Genomic DNA, 17,000 nt, shown 5'->3' with positions numbered 1-17,000 from the left:
AACCTGAAGGAACCGCCAAACTTTGCCGACTTGATGAAATGAGTTCCATAGCGGATGATGAACTTTTCTGTATACAGTAACGAATGATTGTCTTAGTACACAGTTTCTGGACTGTATTGGAAATTAGCAGGGTAAAGCAAGCTACTATCTTATTCATGATATGTAAATATATGTTCTATGTTCTAAAATAAATAAATTTACTAAAACTTACGAAGCTTTGCCTTCCCCTCGATGAAATTTTTTGGAAGAGACAAGAAGTCCCGCAGGAAGGGCAGACTCAGGGTATCCGGCGTGATCTCATCCAGGAAGATTTCATACCTAGAGGTGAAATGACATCATGGGTCAAACTTTCTTATCCATTAAGGTCACTATCCATAATCATATAGACATGAAGAAGAAAGCCCTGCATTAATGATCGATTATAAGGCAAAATCGCAGGAACGAATGTAGTTTTCTTTAATTAGCTATACGATGATAAGTGTTAAAGACTAGCTTCTTCCTTCATGTTTACGGTTACATATCGCTTGACCAGGGACCTGTATTGCCGCCTCATAAAATAAGTCTGCTTCTCTTATAACTTGGTTGTTTATTTGTTCATGTTGGTAATTATAGGTCTTTGCTTAGGTGTTATGTCACTTTAAACAGCTCGAGTGGAGCATTTAATGTTACCAATACAATATAGTTACAGATTCTTGCACCCACAGTTAAAAACAAGTTCTGAATCATAATCCACGCAGCACGGCATCAAAAAAAATTGATACGACTACACGATATCAGTAAGTCAATACTGTAACATTACACAGTGTGTGAAAAAAACGAAACTCACCTTATCACGTTACACTGAATAAGAGACATGAAGGACTGTTTCTGGGATGATGACTCCTTCCCATATGCTGCCTCAACTGCAGCCTGTGCAGACATGGTATTCATCAACGGTCAAGAAAAACAGTTTCATGACAAAACTCTGTTCAAATTCGTCAGTAATAATGGTATTATCAAACCTGGAAGCCAAATCCGGAAAATGACATCCCGGCTTTCATCTGGAGGGAATGACGATAAGCCTGTCTGGACTCAAAGACTCTGGGAGGAGACTTCCGTGTCAAAGATGCCGTGAACGTTCATAGTGTCCGGTACGTCCTCATCGTGGTACCTGTGGTGCAGTGAACAATATTAATATCTCCATTCGCAAGAAACTTTTTATTGCATTTTCATTGCAAAATGCATTCCATTCATAAACATAATATGAAGCTGTGTGTGTGTGTGTGGATTTGTAAATCATTTTCTAATAGGTGAGTAAGCGTTCACGTACAATAGAGCGTTTCCTTGATACTCACGTAGCCATGTTCTTACAGTTCCTTTGCACGACTGTTTTCCTTCTGGACGTGCTGCTGTAGTCTCCGCGACCATCAAAGCCGACCCCGATGTAGCCACACCCCTCCATCATGTTCTGTGTGGCAATATGATGTTTATCCCTCAAGCACCCGACGTTTTTTTGCGACTAAAATGACCGAGTGGGGTCCAAACGGACCCCAAAATGTTTTGTTCATAAAATATCAGTTCCAATTCTTATCGGTGATTACTGTACATACATTGCTTTGTCAATGTAAGACAAATATTTTGATTTGTTAAGGTGATGCTAATTCTACCTCATCATCCTAATTTATGCAAAAGAACAGAAGGACCACATTTTGCACTAAACCCATGCTGACCAGAGAGGGGAATTTGAGGGCCTTAGCAACGTTTATGTCGCATAACTCATGAACGGCTAGTGCTAAAGCTACGAAACTTAGTAATGTGTAACAAAATATTATTAGCAATTTTTTTGTCAATAAAGTAATTATGACAGGCATTTTTGGGCCAAAATTTGCCAATTTCGATTTAAATAAGGTTTTCTTGGTAAACTACACTTGTTTTCTTACAACAATTGAATTCTATGAAATTCAATGTAATTTTCATGATTCAAAATTTATTATTTATGCTAATTTTATGACGTCATCCAAGATGGCCGCCCTTATTAGCTAAATAACGTCATAATGTCGTCATATTATATGGTTATGACACAAACGTATTTGTGAGGATTTAGTTTCCGTTTGGACCCCAGACGGACTGAACCCAGACTTTCTTTAGAGTTTCTTCAGCATTGTACCAATCTTCGTAAAAACTTAGGAGAAGGTATAGCAGATATTGGCCGACAAAGTCACGGAAGGATTTTTTCCTCATATTAAAAGTGTTTAAATGGCGCAACAAAATTTACGCCTGGGGTCCAAATGGACCCCACTCGGGTGTTTGAGGGTTAAGTTACGAAAACACGATCCAACTCTTGTATATCTAAAGATTGTGGACTCAGTTCTTCTCCAGTGCTCAGGCGCTAAAAGCTCAAGGTTGCCCAGCGAATAATTCAGCGGATATTATAGTAATGATGAATAGGTTACTATACGTTACATGTCATTGCTTCCCTGTAAATTTGAATGGTAAGACAATAGCGTGATGCCCGGATCATAAAAAAGTAGTATCATTATGTTTACCTTCACGGAAGGTAAACATATTGTTTCTGCTCTGTTTTCTTCTCTTTTTCTCCAAACAAATAAGGTCGACGACCTGGACCAGTTAGCTGTTAGCATGGTCACAGTACAGGTAAAACAGCAGACACTCTGTGGTGTTCGGTTACATGTACATAATTTAGCAAATGGCTTAGCACAGAGCTGGAGGGGTTCAGGTCACTAAATACAAATGTGAATAAACAAAACAGTAGTCAGTGTTAGACTACAACATGTGAAGGTAAACATTATATATTTGCTTGCAAATGCCTCCTTTCTAGTTAAATTTGCTTCTTGATAATTTCAAGGCATTTGTTCAGAGAGCTGTGAATTCAGCCAAGTTCTATCCGGGATTAAAAACTCACATAGCAGGCCGGAATAACATCCTTCACGTTGTAGCATGGATCACCCGCTTTGTATCCTGTTCCGAAACATCCGTTCATCAGAGCAGAACCCATCCCCATGGGGTAGGAGAACGCCATTGGTTGGGAGCTTTGATCGGGTTCGTTGTCCTTCCTGCCAATGTAGGAAGCTTTCTCAATGATACAACGTTGACAACCTAGCTACAAAATACGTATATCCGCTATATAGTAATCTACATGTGTCTGTGCCTCAGAAACCTACATTTCCAGATTGCTTTATTTTAATTTTCCAATCCTTGTTATAAGCTCATTACATTTCCAAGTTTAGGGCCCCTTGAGAGATAAACAAAACACGTCTGTACATTGTTATGCAAATCGAGCAAATGGCAGAGACGAGAAATACTTTTAAGTCAGGGGCTTTAAGCTTTGGCATAATATCCGCAATTCCTGTTGCCGCGCATGCGTACTCGGAATGGTAAGCAAGCTTATTTCTGTCTCTTACACCAGAGGGTGTACGGATAAAGTTCATACGTCTGATGTGCAATACTCCTGATGTGTCACACAGACAGACTTCGTCTGTACGCAGAAAAAACAATGGACCAAATACATACTGGGGGTCTTCCTCAACGTCCACTTTCATGTGCATCCCTGGTGGAGCGAACATGTCATCCTCCACCATACCCTTGTCTGCAACGAAGTCCACTTCAGCCTGCAAAACATAGTACATTCTATCAACGGAGGTATAGAGTCGGTTGTTACAGTTGTATTTGGACGTCAAGTGACATAAACCAAAAAGAAACCAATTAACATATTCACCAAACGAAATAGGTCTCAAAAAGTTGCCGACATATTTCACTCAATGCCAAAAGCGTTTATGACTTTCCCCAATCAATTCTACCGTTTTCCTCTATAACCCATGTTGGAATTACTGCAATCAAACTCTCTAAACTCTAAAACTCTCAATACAGTGCTTCCATGTTCTCTGAGCAGAGAATTACCACAAAGTCTATTTCAAAATGCAAACAAAAAAGAAGAACTGTTACAGTTCTGGTGCACCTTTATCTCGTGCTCCTGGCTGTTACCGATGTCATCATCACCATCTCCGTCAGCATCTTTCTTGTCATGTTCAGCTGTAACACAATGTAAAACGAAAGACATTTCGAAGAATTGGTAATAGAAGTTTATTTGCAAGTTCGTGCCCGAGGGCTAATTGCAAGTACATAGTATACACATAGTGACAATGGACAGTCATAAACAATGTTCTAATCTAATACTAGTGTTGGCTATTTCTAAGCAGGTTGGGTTTGACTTCTTTTTTGGAAGCAGAGGGAGACGAAAAGCCCCAAAGTTTCTAAAATTTGTGGGTTCTGCGATTTCAAGAGAAAAGTGGCCTTCTGTTTGTCAATGTGGGGAAGTTGGGATAAGTCTTTGTGACTTCTCTAAACAAGGCGATTCTTTCGGTTTCGTTGAATGAACATTTGGAAATGAAATGTGTTTCGTCTCCCACTGCTTTAGATGTACAATATTTACAAATCCTTTCACACACTGGTAATCTCTTGTATCTCCCTCTTTCCACTTCTAGAGGATGAGCGCTAATTCTGACTTTGCTTATTGCGGAGCGCAGCTCGAAATCAACTAGTTCTAAGTACTTCTCTCTAGCGTATACAGATTTACAAGTTTTGTAGAATCTCAGCTTACCGGTATCTATACTTATATTATGTAGAGACGTCTGGATATACATATTGGTAATTCTGTTCCTTATCATATTACATACATATACCAGGGTCATAGAGTGAGTTATCAGAGTACCAGAGATAAGAATATCCACTATAATCAAGTATTTCTTTAACACGCTGCAACAACATTTCGAAGAATTGGTAATAAGCTATATGCACTCACAAGCATGATCAGAGAGATTTTATAACACAGACTTAATGACAATTTAACAATGCACGCGAGGAGTCACCAACGATTCAAAGCTTCATTATATATACATATCAGACTTTTTTGTCTTACCTTTTCCAAATATCTTATCGACCGTTTCCTCGGCCACCTCTTTTTCCACTTCTGCCGTGACCTCAGCCTCCTGTTTCACACTTTGCGCCATGATGTCCGGTGCCATGTTCTCCATGCCGCCCAGTTGTTTTATTATGTCGGTCAGCTTTCCTACGTCGAAGCTCCCTCCTGATGCTTTGTGATAGAATAGTAGAAACATTTGGTATCAGAAACAGCGTTCATAGAGCCAACGTTACACTGATAATGACATTCAGTTCAGTTCATCCGCTGTGTCTGAGTCAACAGGAGACATAGTACTGTGTACCAAACCAGTAACAAGGTCAAAACACTTACATACAAGCTTCCCAGCAAGATTGGCAATGGCCGGGAGGAAGCGTTTGTCCTTGACGTAAGCAGGGGCGTCTTCAGCAGCTGCTGCTTTAAGGGCATCTTGGAGTTCAATTGGCAATGCTGGAGAACAGAATGGCGTGAAGAAACATCATCGTGAACACTGAGAGGAAAGCTGGTTTCCATATTTCTCTATAAAATATTAAGTTCTTACATATTGGCATTCATTCCCTTGTTATCGAACATTCAAGTGCACAGTGTTGCCATAAGGCCGCCTTATCGGATTTGGGAGCAAGTTAATACATGAAATTGTACATCCTGTGCAATATGGCAAGGTATCAATGGAATACATCAGAGCTTTGGATTACGAAAAGAAAACCGTTTGATACGTTTTACGAATATTATGATTATACATAAGCCAATTAGTCCATCAATCTACTAGTACCAAGTATACAATACTGTTTGGTTTCCGTACATTTATACGCAGTAAGATAAACCGTGGGTAATACATCAAAGTTAAGGGGCATATACACAACACGTCTTGACATGTATCTAGCATTACAATAGACTGTTCACAAGTTACAGTTCATCGTTGATGTCGCGCATGTGTAGTTTGAACGATAAACCGGCTTTTTTAACTAAAGTTCGTAACAATGACGTCTGGTCATGATTGGTGTCATTATAATTAATCAACCAGATTGTTAGGAGTCATACAGTTAATCTCCAAGCAGATCTTGCGGTGGCCTAAGATAGAATCATAAGTTTGGGAAGGAGCAGGCAGAGGAGTTTCATTCGCCATCGCGGAAACTCCTCTGCCTGCTAAACTCCTTCCCAAGTTTATGATACTATCTTATGCCACCACAAGATATGCTTGGAGATTATCACACACTTACAGAGGGACCGTTTGACGACGCGGTGTCCGGGTTCAGACAATGGGTCTTTCTTTGACGCAGTCAGGATGAGGTACGCGGAGACGGCCAAAATCAGCACCGAGGGTACTCCCACACCCACTGCCCTCTTCATGTTGGACGACTGATGCATAAAAGACATTAAGTTACCATTATTGTATATTACCAATACCCATACGAGCTAAGCGCAACATGATGAAAGGAAATGTTTAAAACAGCAGTCTCTCATCTTTTCTCAAAATGTGCCAACGAATAATGAGGTAAAAAATATATCCATGTGTAAAAGAGTCACGTATATTTAGTTCTTTGGACTTCGCGGACGTTGCCCTTAATTCAAAACAGTACTTTTCAAATTTTGATTCACATGTAACAATAAACAAAAATAACCTCATTCTAAATTGACTCTTTCCCCATCTCCAGTACGAAAGCTACACCCATATCAAATCTTTGAACTTTCACATGATGGTGTAAGAAGCCATGCATGATATACATTTTTGGGGCTAAAATATATCTTAGTTAAAAAAACTCATCATTTCAAACGAGTGGTCCTCAAAATATGAGGAAGAGACACATCACCCCGTGGTCATTGGGAATTGATCCCATGTTGGGCAAAGGAGCCCACAATGTACATTTGGAAATAAGTAGACCCCCCTACCCCCATTAAATCATTTTAAAGAGGCGTATGTAAAAGTGTGGTCAAAGTCCTGTGAGCAAACATATCTGTGGCACACCTATCTTAAATTTCAGGTCATTGGGGACATGCAGTACCGGGGTACAGGAGCCAAAGATGTGCGTTTTTTGTTGAAAATAGCAGAAAATATCCAAATAGATGCAATGTATGCCAAAGGTGTGAACATTTATTACCTCCATGAAATGTCATGGGGGTTGTGTTGAAATGTCATGGGGGTTATATTTTCAGTAGCGTTTGTGTGCCTGTATGTCTGTCACGAAGGTAACTCAAGAACGGCTGAGTGGATTGGTTTCATACTTGTTGTGTTGGTGGGGTGTGACGAAACTTGGAAATGATTAGATTTTGGGCCCCCTAGCGGCTTCCCTCCGTATTGCAATGCAACTTCCGGTTTTGCTATCTCAAGTTCCGAACAAGCTATGGTCACGTTTTTTGGGTGTTGGCTCTTAGGCTCAGGAAGAAGTGACATAAGTTTGGGCCCCCTAGCGACTAGGTTTGGGATAACAGGGGCATTTTTGTCAAAAAATTCTGAAGTGAATAACTCAAGAAAGGAACAACGAATTTTCATGATTTTTGTTATGTAGGTACCTTAGACAATGTTGTACAAAATGAAATAAAAATTATGCCAAATTAGAGTACATTTGCATAATTTATGAGAAAATTCGATCATAGCAGTTCTTTTCAATCTCTTGTCCCGGACATGATATGGTCTTGAAATTTTAGCGGTAGACAGCTTTAAGCGTCATGACATAGTGGGCTAAGTTTTAGCTCTCTAACATTTAACTTTGGAACCGCAGGGTCATTTTTGTCAAGACATTTCAAAGAAGAAAGGAACGATGGGTTGCCATCATTGTAGGCATGCAGGTAGCTGAGGCAAAGATGTTCATAATGATATATATGTTATACAAATGAGGACATTATTTGCAGAATTAATGAGGAAAATGTATAATTCCATTATTTCAATAACTTGACTTCAATAAATGTAACACATGTAAATTATGATAGGTGGCACATAAACAGACACCAAATATGCTAATGAGGAACTGATTTGCATGATATATGCAACAATTGCAAAACCGATGATTAGTGATGGGAATTCTATACTTGTGACATGTGTAAGTTAGACAACAATGACATTATCATGCATAAATCATGCATTTGTATGTCATTTGCAGAAAATTTACAAAAGCTCTAAATATTTCATGCAGGTATGAGGTCGCCGAACTCTTCTTCTGGGTATTTCATACAAAATGTATAGGCATTTGGTTTAAAAACTAGGAGCCCAAATGTGGTCGGAAAATGTCCAAACAATGATGTAAAAGACCTATCGAAAGACATAAAAGATGTCCGGTGATATTTACACATTGTACTATTAACATACCAAATATCTGGTCATTATGTTACCTTCACAGAAGGGAACATATTGTTTTTGCTTTGTTTCTTCTTCTTTTCCGCACAAATAAGGTCAACGACCTGGACCAGACGGCTGTCACCATGGTAACCGGTAAAGTAGCAGGCACCATGTGGTGTTCGGTTACATAATGTAGCAAATGTCAGATCTACAGGGGCTCGGGTCACTACATTTAGAAATGTGTTTAAATAAGAATGAACAAAACAGTTGCCAGTGTTAGACTACAACATGTGAAGGTAACATTCTGTATTTGCTTGCAAATATTACCTTTCTAGTTTCTTATATTATCTTTGATAAAGATTTTTTTGCTGAAGCCAGTTGTAGTCATATTTGGCCAGTTTTTTGCCAGTACGATAAGCGGAGTGTTTACTTTTCAAATCTGGACAGAAATTAGTGACCTTAGTTGACCTAAGCGGTGTTACATTTCGACGGTTCTGGGACCTATCTACAAGGTGGAGTTCAGAGGTCAGTGTTGTTTTGGTTTTATCAGCTGATAGCTGGAGAAAATTCCAGAGTCTAAGCCGGGCTTTTTCCACAAAGGGAAAGTAGACATATTTAGCTATTCAGTGGGAAGTAGCTTTTGGAGACAGAAATACTGGTGAGTTTTGAAGCCATTTGTTCTGTGTGTTTTTGTATAGGAAGTCTATGGAGGCAAATTCGGTAGCTCCTCCCCTTATTGGGGGCAAGATCGGGCTTGCCTCGGGGGAACCACGATCGTGGCGGCCTTAAGCCGATCGGGGTGGTACGCAGCGGAAGGGTTACTGGGTGAGTTCACATTTGAACATTTAAATGCATATCCAAAAGCTGGGATTCTAAAGCTAGGTGTTAAGACATATACATCAAATTACTTGAACCATAAATACGACAACACAACGTGCACGTGATCAGATATCAGGGCAAATGGGGGATTTTAATCAATGCTAACTTAAAGTTACCTGTATCGGTAATGCTGTTATTGTCGAATAAATCAAATCAAATCAACTGTGAACAAAACTGGTCGAACAACCAGATGGTATTACAAGTCATAGAGGGTCATATAGGCTAGATTTCATTCAAATTGTTAAAAAGACATGGAGTGCCGCAGAAATGTAACTTTGATGGACTCTAAGTATCTAACAACATCAACAAGGTGATTTTCTATCATAATGCCTTATCTTTAGTCTGGGATTGGGAACTCGAAAGAAACAAAGAATTTCGCCGAAGGTGACTGACGTGTTTAATCATATGTCTAAAAGCCATCGACGGTAGGTCGTATCTTTTTTTATATTCTGTGTTGGGACATACGAGGATAGTGTGGCAATGCAGTTAAGTTGGTCATTAACAGTGCCACATACATGTACACAATACCTACAGAGGGTCAACTTTTCTTTAACCTCCCCGGCCGACGTCAGGTGTCCATGTTTACACATGGGTGTAGTGAGGGAGGTCGTGTTAAGTGCGTTTCCAATGGGTACAACGTCGGGGTACGACGAGTATCAAACTCCGGACCACTAGATTCCGAGTTGAAATCATTCCCATTTACGCCACACACGACGCTACTTGGTCGTATCTGTTTATCGACTGAGGGTGGCAAGGTTTTAGAATTTTTGTTTGTTTTGCGTTACCCGGTAAACCGCCTTAAGGCGTAACACACCAGGTTTGTACTGAACAGTACAAGCTGCATATCCGGCCAGACAGATTTATTTGATCCACACACACGGCCGGGAAGGTCCCCTACTCTTTCTGATAACTGTGGTGGGTTCTTCAACGTGCTCGATGTGTGGCTCTCCGCAAGCACGGAACCTCCATTTAACATCCTATCCGAGGGACTGCCCTAACCATAGCTAGGTACTCATTTTCACCTGAGTGAAGTGAGGAAAGTCGTATTAAGTGTCTTTCCCAAAGGGCACATCAACGGATTCGAACACAAAACCTCTGGGTTGTGAACTTTATTATATTATACTGATGTCTCATTGAACACAAGACGGCAGAAACTTCATGACGCACTAAAATGTGCGTTTACTCACTTTATCTTAACTATCAAGTATTGTACGGTAGATCCCGAATCAGGCGTAGGTCCCAGATGGGGAAAGGGGCTCTGCCGGGCCTTTTAACACGGCCCCTTGCGGCTCCCGGGGTATTCAAGTCGGACTTTACAACTGGCGTGCCTCCATCCGTACATCATTCACCCGGACGGGAGACCTGGGGCATCCCCGTCTTGCATTCAGCTAAAGAAAAGGTATGCCACCCCATATGGGGCGGTATAACCCCAACTGTGCGGTTTACACGTAATACACCGTATGACTGACTGACTGAAGTTGTTCAAATATTATCAGATCAGGACAAGCAATCCGGCCATTGCTAAACTCTCCTGATTCCACCAGTAACATGGCACGAAATTTGATAACATTTTGTAAATTCTATTCATTCAGCTCGATCTTAAATCAAAACAAGTATTAACGATTTCCATGCTGGGATGTGACGCGTGTTTCGTCGATTATAAAAACAGCTACCTCGAAAAAAAACAACGTCAGGTACATGTAGAAAACATGCCAATCTACATACAAATGCGGCAAAGGGAACATATAGATACAGATGCGAACAATCATCACATCTGACAACTATAATACTATGCCGTCGGAGGTTATCCTCCGTCACAAAGTAAAGAGGGGTACATCAGTTCTAAAAATTCTCGACGGGAATGACTACTTGCACATGGAAATAAATTAACGAAACAGTGCCAGCAAGTGATTGAAACTATAATTATAGAAATCGAGTAAAGAAGACGACTGACTTTTTCGCTGCAGCATTTTGTGCTTACCTGCTGTTTACAACTTGTGTTCCAGCACGATGCGTGTCACAGCGAGGAACCTTTTGCAGCCGCGGCGAAACGTCTGAGGTGTGTGCGGCAAAGACAGAATACATATATATCTAAGAAGAAAGGGGCGTGCTACAGAAAAGGTCTGACCAATACAGATCTGCTATTCAGGTAAATCATGTAAATATGGAATCATAAATCACATACATGTACATAGGCGTTGGGCGTGATTGGTTAATTTGAATTAAGGTGTTGAGTTTCAAATAAAAAATAACCAATCACAGCATCTCAGTAGCCCTTTGCTGTATATCCCTGACGATGTTTCACCTAATAGTCACTACGTAACAAGACCTGCAGCCACTCCAAAGTTTCAGGTTACTTCAGGTCACCATCTCAGGTTATTACAGGTCATTATAAATGCAACATCATCTCATCTTCTCAAGTCAGAAACATTATTGTGACAAGCTCTTGTGCTCACTACATAGCTGAAAGTGAGCAATTGTGCTGGTCTTCCTCATGGAAGAACAAATAGATGGGGTTTATCAATGGTTTCTTTCTCATAAAGTAAATAAGAGTATAATTGCTGCCTCGCCCTCGTTTATTCTGCAAGTGGACAACGTTTTTTTTTTTGATTTCAGTCAGCAGCACCTTTTGCTCGTATCTAAGCATATCAAAATATTAATTATGAAATGTATCTCTAATGTATACCAGCCATCTCTTTGTCCTTAAGTAACAATGTCAATGACCCTAGGAATAAGGTCATGGATATGTACCATGGGAATCAAGTCATGGATAGGTACCGTGGGAACACTATCCGTTACGTTAGAGTATACTTATGACATCTAAGATTGATAGCAATGTCAATGACCTTTCTTATTGACTTTTCAATGACGAAAATTAGAATAAATATACATATGATAAGCATGCTTATCAATTAACCTTCATCAGCAGGGACAGGTCTTGGTCTCCTGATGCTAAATGATTAATGCCTTTTGTTTTCTTTCTGCGTTTGTCAAGTACAGAGTCTGCTAGGCATCTTCGATTACCTCAATTGAAAAAAAGGTCAAAAACCTCAAAGATTTTGCAGATGACAAATCATGAAAAGCCGGTGTGTAACCGATCACTTCCACGCCATTAAATATTCGACATGGTGTCAGGTAGCTACACTAACAAAGACAATAAAGCATAAATCATCAGAGAACCTGTGTGAAGGGCCCTGAACAGAGACATGAGCACGTGTATCGAAAATCAACCCAAAGGAATTTTGGAATATATGTTACAGAGATATGTTTACGCCTAACAGAACTTAACATAGCTGGGAATGACAACGGTTGGTTCGGCATATTAAGATTCCCTTTGCTGAAGACAATCACTACTCACTACTTGCTAGAATGCATAAAACAGCCGGTATACTAACTGGAATGGTATGCGTTGGTATACGTTATACCTTTGTTTTCTATTGGAATCCAAATTGTCTTCAGCTTGCCTTTTTTGTCTTACAATGCTTCCTATCGGACATCTAAAATTGTTTTCATTCATAGTTAGGTATAAAAGACCTTTTTTTTTTCAAGATCACTTCAGTGTCACTGACGAAAGCTAGTGGATGCTAGTTAAAACGTCTGACCGTTTCCAAAATTACATCAATTTGCTTGAGTAAATGCCATTTAGCATAACTGGAATGTACAGGAAAGCGATCTAAAAATCAAATTAGGATGGGCGAGAGATCAATAAGATTTTTTTATATATATTTAACAACATGATAATTTGATTAATGTATTAAGAACATATTTTTCACATTTTATTCACAAGTCATAAATTACAGAACATTCGAAGATAATCACCTACTCACTTGTATCACCATAGGTCATACGACTAGATATACACAACTAATTAAAAAAAAGAATTATTATAGAATACTCACACCAGCATCTCTTTACCATTTTACACACTAGTCTACCTTTACTTAATCATCTAGGTATATGCAATACTATATACTATAACACATTTACATATTGTCATATTGTTGCAGGGTCCGTTCCAACTGGTCTTTTTGGCCAGGGTTGGCTCCCTAGGACTTTTTTACAGCCCCCCCCCCCCCCATTGGATTTCTGTGCAGGGTTTTCCTTTCCTGGTTTCAATTTAACACATCACAAATCGACATGAATATTACTCAAACATACCCATTTGCAACAAAATCAGATCTAAAAATGCAACACGAGAAATCAAAAATAAAAACACATCAAATATACTGATGCCACTATTAGAGCACTAACAAACTCACAAAAACATCAGAACTTGCAATGTTTACCTGTACAACATTAGGCTTACACAAACCTAATCATAAGAACATTAAACACAACATACAAACATCAAAAAGCTGACACATGATCATCAGACCAGTATTACAGACAAAAAGTACAGCAGCACCTTTTTGCTCGTATCTAAGCATATCAAAATATTAATTATGATATGTATCTCTAATGTATACCAACCATCTCTTCGTCCTTAAGTAACAATGTCAATGACCGTAGGAATCAGGTCATGGATATTAGTATGTACCGTGGGAACCACATGTTACGTAAAACTAAACGTTACGTTAGAGTATACTAATGACATCTAAGATTGATAGCAATGTCAATGACCTTTCTTATTGACTTTTCAATGAAGAAAATTATAACAAATATACATGTGATAAGCATATTTATCAATTAACCTTCATCAGCAGGGACAGGTCTTGGTCTCCTGATGCTAATTAAGGGCTGTCGCTTTCTTCGTGCGTTTGTCAAGTACAGAGTGTACTAGGCATCCTCCATTACCTCAATTAAAGATTTTGCAGTTGACAAATCATGAAAAGCCTGTGTGTAACCGGTCACTTCCAGGTCATTAGATTTTCGACACGGTTGTCAGGTAGCTACACTAACAAACACAGTATGTAGTAGGTGAAGGATCATCAACCCCTTCACATGGGTTATTTGATGATCTTTCACCTACTATGGTGATCCTTCACGTACATACTGTCTTTGTTAGTGTAGCAACCTGACACCGTGTCGAAAATGTAATGGCCTGGAAGTGATCGGTTACGCACAGGCTTTTCATGATTTGTCATCTGCAAAATCTGAAGCGTTTGACTCTTTTCGTGGATTTGCTTGTTCGACAAATTTTTGTCATCAGGCATAGGGGGCTTAGTTACTTTTTTATCATACTATTCATTATTTCTTTATTCAACAAAGCAAGAACATAGAAACCATCTAGCAGAAATGAAAAAAAAATTATCTAAATGAACTATTGTTTATAAGTAGATCAAGATCAGCATATCAACAGAAGAGTAACACAGTGCCCGATTTTACACCGATGTTTTTCGAATTCCCCGCACAATTCTTCTCATATAATATTTGATTTTATTAAAGAAATAAACACATCGAAGAAAAGATTAAAAAATCAACCTTTTATTTTCAGTTCACCTCATCTGCGACAATTCAGTTGTAAATCCTGCTGTGCATTTCAGTTGGTAAACCTGGGTTATTATCTTTTATGAAAAATTAGCTAGAATGGTGATTATAATCACGAATGGGTATGTAGATAAGCCAATCTAACCCTTATCATCTCAACCTTTGTCAAACGTCATAATACATCGAAGTATCTCACATATTCCGAAATTCCTTTGGGTTTATTTTCCTTGTGTGCATTACGTGTATTATGTCTTTTTAGTGCCCTTCGTCTTACCTCTTTGATCGTTCTAAATTATTAGTGCCTATAATATGTTAGTGGAGCTACCTGAATGCCTTCACGAATTTCTAGCTGGTGACTTTTCAATAATTTTGGAATTGCAAAATCTTTTACTTAGGTAAAAACTAAAGGCTGCCCAACTTTTACTCTGTCCTTGACAAACCCAAGAGGTAAGCAAAATGTCATTACTGTTATGTAAGTCCCCTTTCCACTAGACAACGATCGCGCTGCGCTCTCACTGCGACCTAAATAGGATATGTGTAACCTTCGCTTTCATACTGGGTATATCATACAAATGTAATAGTGTGACTGAGAAGACGACAAAACACACAACGTGTTTCTTTTCTATACAATTCGTTGAGCGGTATGTCAAATTTGAGGTCGCAGAGAGAGCGCGGTGAGCGCGCCATCCTAGTGGAAAGGGGTATGAAGAATCCATGATGTGGTTCCCACGGTGCCTGTTCTTGAGTGATCTTGAGTTGATTCCCACGGATATCATACACTTCACTACAACTTAATTACAGCTTTGCAGAAGTGGCCAGCAATTATCCTTAACAAGTAGGTAAATGGGGTGAGGAGGGCTGACGGCGACTCTCAGATCTCACACATAATTCATTTATCAACTTGTGTAAGATGATTACTGGTGGTTTTTGCACAGTTGAAATGTCTTTGAGTATCACAATGGGCACTGTGGGAACCTCAACATGGATCCGTTACGCAATAGTAACTTGTTACAAAATAATTCATCATTGTAGTGCCCAAAAATCATATAAAATGATATAACATCAAAATAAATAAAGCCTCCTTTCTTGCTTTATATCAAAACAAATTTTAAAGAGACATTGATAATTGCTGTGATTGCTACCATGTTTCATTGGTTTTGTTTACAAAATAAATCCGATAGATATGGTGGACTACGGCAGTGAACCCCTAAGGTCGCGGTCACATAAGTCGTGCGATTGTCGCACGATTTTGATATGATGCCATAGGATTTTTAAGCAGTCCGTGATACCCCTATCACATTAAGCGAAAATCGATCGGACGACGAGTCTGCGTCAATCGCCCGAGCCTCGCTTATGATAATACCGTCATTGCATAACAATTGTACAAGGTACAAAGTATGGCTTATATGTGACAAGGACTGTTTTCAGGTGAAAAATACACGTAACCCTCTGTCGATCTTAAATATGTTGGTCCGTGCATCGATACGCCCGAAGATCGTGGATAATGTGACAGGGGTATGACGGAACCAACCACCGACATGGAGTCAAAACAGCTTCAGCATTTTGTGTACCAAGACAGTTGAACTTTGTAGGAGACGTACATTTTCGTCCTCCAAAATGCCTTAAGTTAGCGGTCGTACGACAATCTTGAGGCGTCATAAAATAGTATCATAAGCTGAAAAAGGAGTTAAGCCGGCTTGGAGGTGGAATAAAACCCCTCTGCCGGCTAAACCCCTTCGCCAGCTTTATGATACTATCTTATGCCACCGCAAGATCTGCTTGGAGATTATGTAACCACGCCCGTAAAGTAAAAGCCAGCTTGCAGCTTGACAAACTTGAGTTATGTGTTACCCCACTCCGGCTGTATGGTAAAAGGAAAAGGGGGCCCTGACGGGAAGTTCACGGACTGTTTTGTTTTCTTAACTTTCAGGCGTGACCCCTGCGTGGCCCCGTGGGACACCTTGCGACTCCCGGAGTATTGGGGGCCCGGACTGACCCCTGGTTGAATTTCAGCTGTGCTCTGAATGAATCCGGGACGTGGTAACAACTAGACGCCGTAACCTACCCATGGGGAACAGTGAGATCAAGATAGTCGAATCTTGACTACATGTATGTGTATAATCGGTGAACTACCATGTATCAGTTTCTACCTAATTATATGCAATAAACTTCATTGTCATTACCATTGTCATTGTAATACAAAGACATGGTACCCATTCCTCCTTAAAGGTGCTGCTATGAAAACTCCACATAACCGATGCTTCTGTACACGATATTCTTTCAGATGACGTTGTCAAACTCTTAGCTCCCCTGTGTCAAGTTACGCTAGATGCATTACACGGCTCGTATGCCAGGGGGCGCCAAACGCGTACTATTCTCATGTGTCTATAGCTAGGTCTTGTTCGAAAGCAACAAGTCTGTCAAATAGAAGAGATAATGCCAAACTTTGTCACCCCCTTGTCAGGACTGGATGTTGACTGAAAGGTTCATTAACGGGTCAGAATG

General features: G+C 39.7%; 1 protein-coding gene and 1 long non-coding RNA gene across 2 annotated transcripts; one reads left to right on the top strand and one right to left on the bottom strand.

Moving 5' to 3' along the window:
* On the bottom strand, nt 1-11,163 carry LOC118423275. The gene is made up of 12 exons (XM_035831362.1): nt 11,050-11,163; nt 6,136-6,274; nt 5,249-5,365; nt 4,916-5,089; nt 3,956-4,029; nt 3,511-3,608; nt 2,903-3,053; nt 1,335-1,447; nt 1,002-1,150; nt 827-909; nt 212-318; nt 1-67 (listed from the first exon to the last, which is right to left on the bottom strand). Exons 2-9 carry the CDS (start codon nt 6,263-6,265, stop codon nt 1,072-1,074), a joined length of 936 nt encoding a protein of 311 aa, XP_035687255.1. The 5' UTR covers nt 6,266-6,274; nt 11,050-11,163; the 3' UTR covers nt 1-67; nt 212-318; nt 827-909; nt 1,002-1,071.
* LOC118423276 lies at nt 9,278-16,984 on the top strand. Its single transcript, XR_004832013.1, has 3 exons — nt 9,278-9,493; nt 11,075-11,217; nt 16,426-16,984. It is a non-coding gene; the product is annotated as an uncharacterized LOC118423276 (long non-coding RNA).
* Nucleotides 16,985-17,000: the final 16 nt, after the last annotated feature.

The sequence above is a fragment of the Branchiostoma floridae genome, chromosome 9 (assembly GCF_000003815.2).
Source record: "Branchiostoma floridae strain S238N-H82 chromosome 9, Bfl_VNyyK, whole genome shotgun sequence".
NCBI classification, from domain to species: domain Eukaryota; kingdom Metazoa; phylum Chordata; class Leptocardii; order Amphioxiformes; family Branchiostomatidae; genus Branchiostoma; species Branchiostoma floridae.
The sequence above is the reverse complement of the archived record's forward strand: the minus strand, read 5'-3'. Positions and strand labels throughout refer to the sequence as shown.

What these genes read in the sequence shown, in the direction of transcription:
- LOC118423275 (XM_035831362.1), bottom strand. Translation starts at nt 6,265, where the DNA reads ATGAAGAGGGCAGTGGGTGTGGGAGTACCCTCGGTGCTGATTTTGGCC. An exon ending in GCCAGGAGCACGAGATAAAG is followed by an intron (nt 3,609 to 3,955) that starts GTGCACCAGAAC and finishes TATGTTTTGCAG; the next exon opens with GCTGAAGTGGACTTCGTTGC. An exon ending in AACTGTAAGAACATGGCTAC is followed by an intron (nt 1,151 to 1,334) that starts GTGAGTATCAAG and finishes ACTGCACCACAG; the next exon opens with GTACCACGATGAGGACGTAC.